Source organism: Tupaia chinensis, unplaced genomic scaffold (genome assembly GCF_000334495.1).
Source record: "Tupaia chinensis unplaced genomic scaffold, TupChi_1.0 Scaffold000465_1, whole genome shotgun sequence".
NCBI classification, from domain to species: Eukaryota; Metazoa; Chordata; class Mammalia; order Scandentia; family Tupaiidae; genus Tupaia; species Tupaia belangeri.
This window is the reverse complement of record NW_006159974.1, coordinates 2484329-2486145: the sequence shown is the minus strand read 5'-3', so window position 1 is coordinate 2486145 and position 1817 is coordinate 2484329. Positions and strand designations below refer to the sequence as shown.

Sequence of the window (1817 nt, the reverse complement as noted above, 5' to 3'; positions counted from 1 at the left end):
CCTGCTTATCCTTTCATCCTATGGACCTTTCCCATGCCTGCAGCCCCTCTTGATCCATTTTCTGAGATCAAAGGGTTGAGGGTCAAGTTCCCGGGTGAGAAAATGGAAGAAAGAGGAAGGGTCAGTACTGGAGATGAGGTGCAGACTGCAAAATATTCCAAGTTTAGCAATCGGAATTGGCAGAGGACTAAGCTCTTGTTTAACTTTCACAGGACACGTGACACTTACTCTAGGCAGCATTCCTGGATTTCACCCAGCTCGTTACCAGAAGGAAGAGAGCAGGCTGAGCTCTGAATTTCTTTAGCGTTTTGTGCCTCCTAGGTGGTAGCCCTGTGCTTCTTGTACTGTGGACTATTAGGACCGCCGTGAACTGTGAACCATGTGGGGCACCTGTGGGTGGTTGCGGCCAAAGGGCTGGCCTTCTCTACCCATTTCATCACGGCCAGCCTCAATGATCACTCAGGTCCTCTAGCCTGGCTGGTCTGGGAGCACTGTGCGTCGGTCCACAGGGACTGTCCAGCTGAATGAAGGCGGAGAGAGTGGAGAGGGAGGGGCCAGGGCGTGGGAAGAGCTGCCCCCGGCTGAACGAACAAGGAACGGAAGAGAAAGGGCAGGAAGGGCCCAGCCTGGACAGAGCCTCACCCGCATGATGCGCACATTGTACATGCGCATCAGCCGCTCATCGCTTTCCTCTGAGCTGTAGATCTCCTGCCGCAGCTTCTCAGCTGCCCGGATGTAGTCCCCCCGCGCCGAGTACACCCACTGCAGGGTCAGCCCACGGGCCTAAGGATGGAGGGTAGGCTGGGGCTGGCAGCAGTGGCCAGGGCTCCGGCCTAGAATGGGGTCAAGGTGCTGGGGGCGGGGGCGGGGCGAGGCTGGGGCTGGGATTCTGGGGCTGGCAGGAGGGGGTAGGCAAGGGTGAACACGATGCTAGGGGCTGAATGAAGGAGAGGGGAGAAGACCCTGGACCTACAAGGTTGGGGTAGGGCAGATTTGGGGGAGGGGATGTCCCTCCAGGTTTCGGCACTGGATGCAGTAGTAGACGGGCCAGCTTACCAAAGGGAACCTGGAGCTCTGGGACTGGGTGTGTGTCAGGGGGAGCCCAAGCCCTAGCCTGGGCAGCACTGTGAAGGGACATGGCGCCCCCACCCCCAAAGGCTAGGAGCGGGGCTACTTCCTTGGACCTTGAGATCCCCAGAGAACTCTGTGAGGCTGCCGATGTGCCTCAGGACTACATCCCCATAGCGGCCGAAGTCGAGGGGCAGCAGGTGGTCATGGCTGAGCCGGATGATGAGTTGCCCAGCGAGCTGAGCCACAGTCTGGGCCACAGCGGGCAGGCGGCCTTGCAGGACCTTGTGCAGATTCTCATATGTGTCATCCTTCGTGTGCAGGAACGGGTAGTCCTGGTTATCCTGCTGGGACAGGGAGGGGCTGGGGCAGGGGCACGGTGCAGACAGATGGAGGGACTGGCACTCTGGGGTAGGGCGAAGAGGTCTCACCTCTACGAAGGAAAACTCCACGGCAGGGACCCCTGCAAAGGCTGTGAAGGAATAGGCGCTGCTGTCCATGGGCAGGGGCCGGATCCTAGAGGCAGGAAGGCAGAAGGGCTCTGTAGGCTCAGGCTCCCCACTCACCTCTCAGATCTCCCCTTGCCCCAACTTACACCATAGCATCCCAGCTGGAATTGGTGAACGCCACCTGCTCATAGAGAGTCTGCCCACTGTGGTTAGGAGAGTCCACCTGGAGGAGGGGTGGGGCCCACCGTCAGGCTCCCCCCCCCCCCCCACTTCCACTCATTCCCCAGGCCTCGTGGGGAC

At 59.9% G+C, this 1817-nt stretch overlaps 1 protein-coding gene across 2 annotated transcripts in view; it reads right to left on the bottom strand.

The window, feature by feature from the left end:
- TFR2 (transferrin receptor 2) overlaps positions 1-1817 on the bottom strand; it is a 21838-nt gene that overhangs the window by 3632 nt on the left and 16389 nt on the right. For both annotated transcript variants that reach the window (XM_006155695.3, XM_027774661.1), the window contains 4 exons: positions 1664-1740; positions 1500-1584; positions 1185-1412; positions 643-783 (listed from right to left, as the gene is read on the bottom strand). In XM_006155695.3, the coding sequence (XP_006155757.1) occupies positions 643-783; positions 1185-1412; positions 1500-1584; positions 1664-1740 (531 nt within the window). The remainder of the gene's footprint in view (positions 1-642; positions 784-1184; positions 1413-1499; positions 1585-1663; positions 1741-1817) is intronic.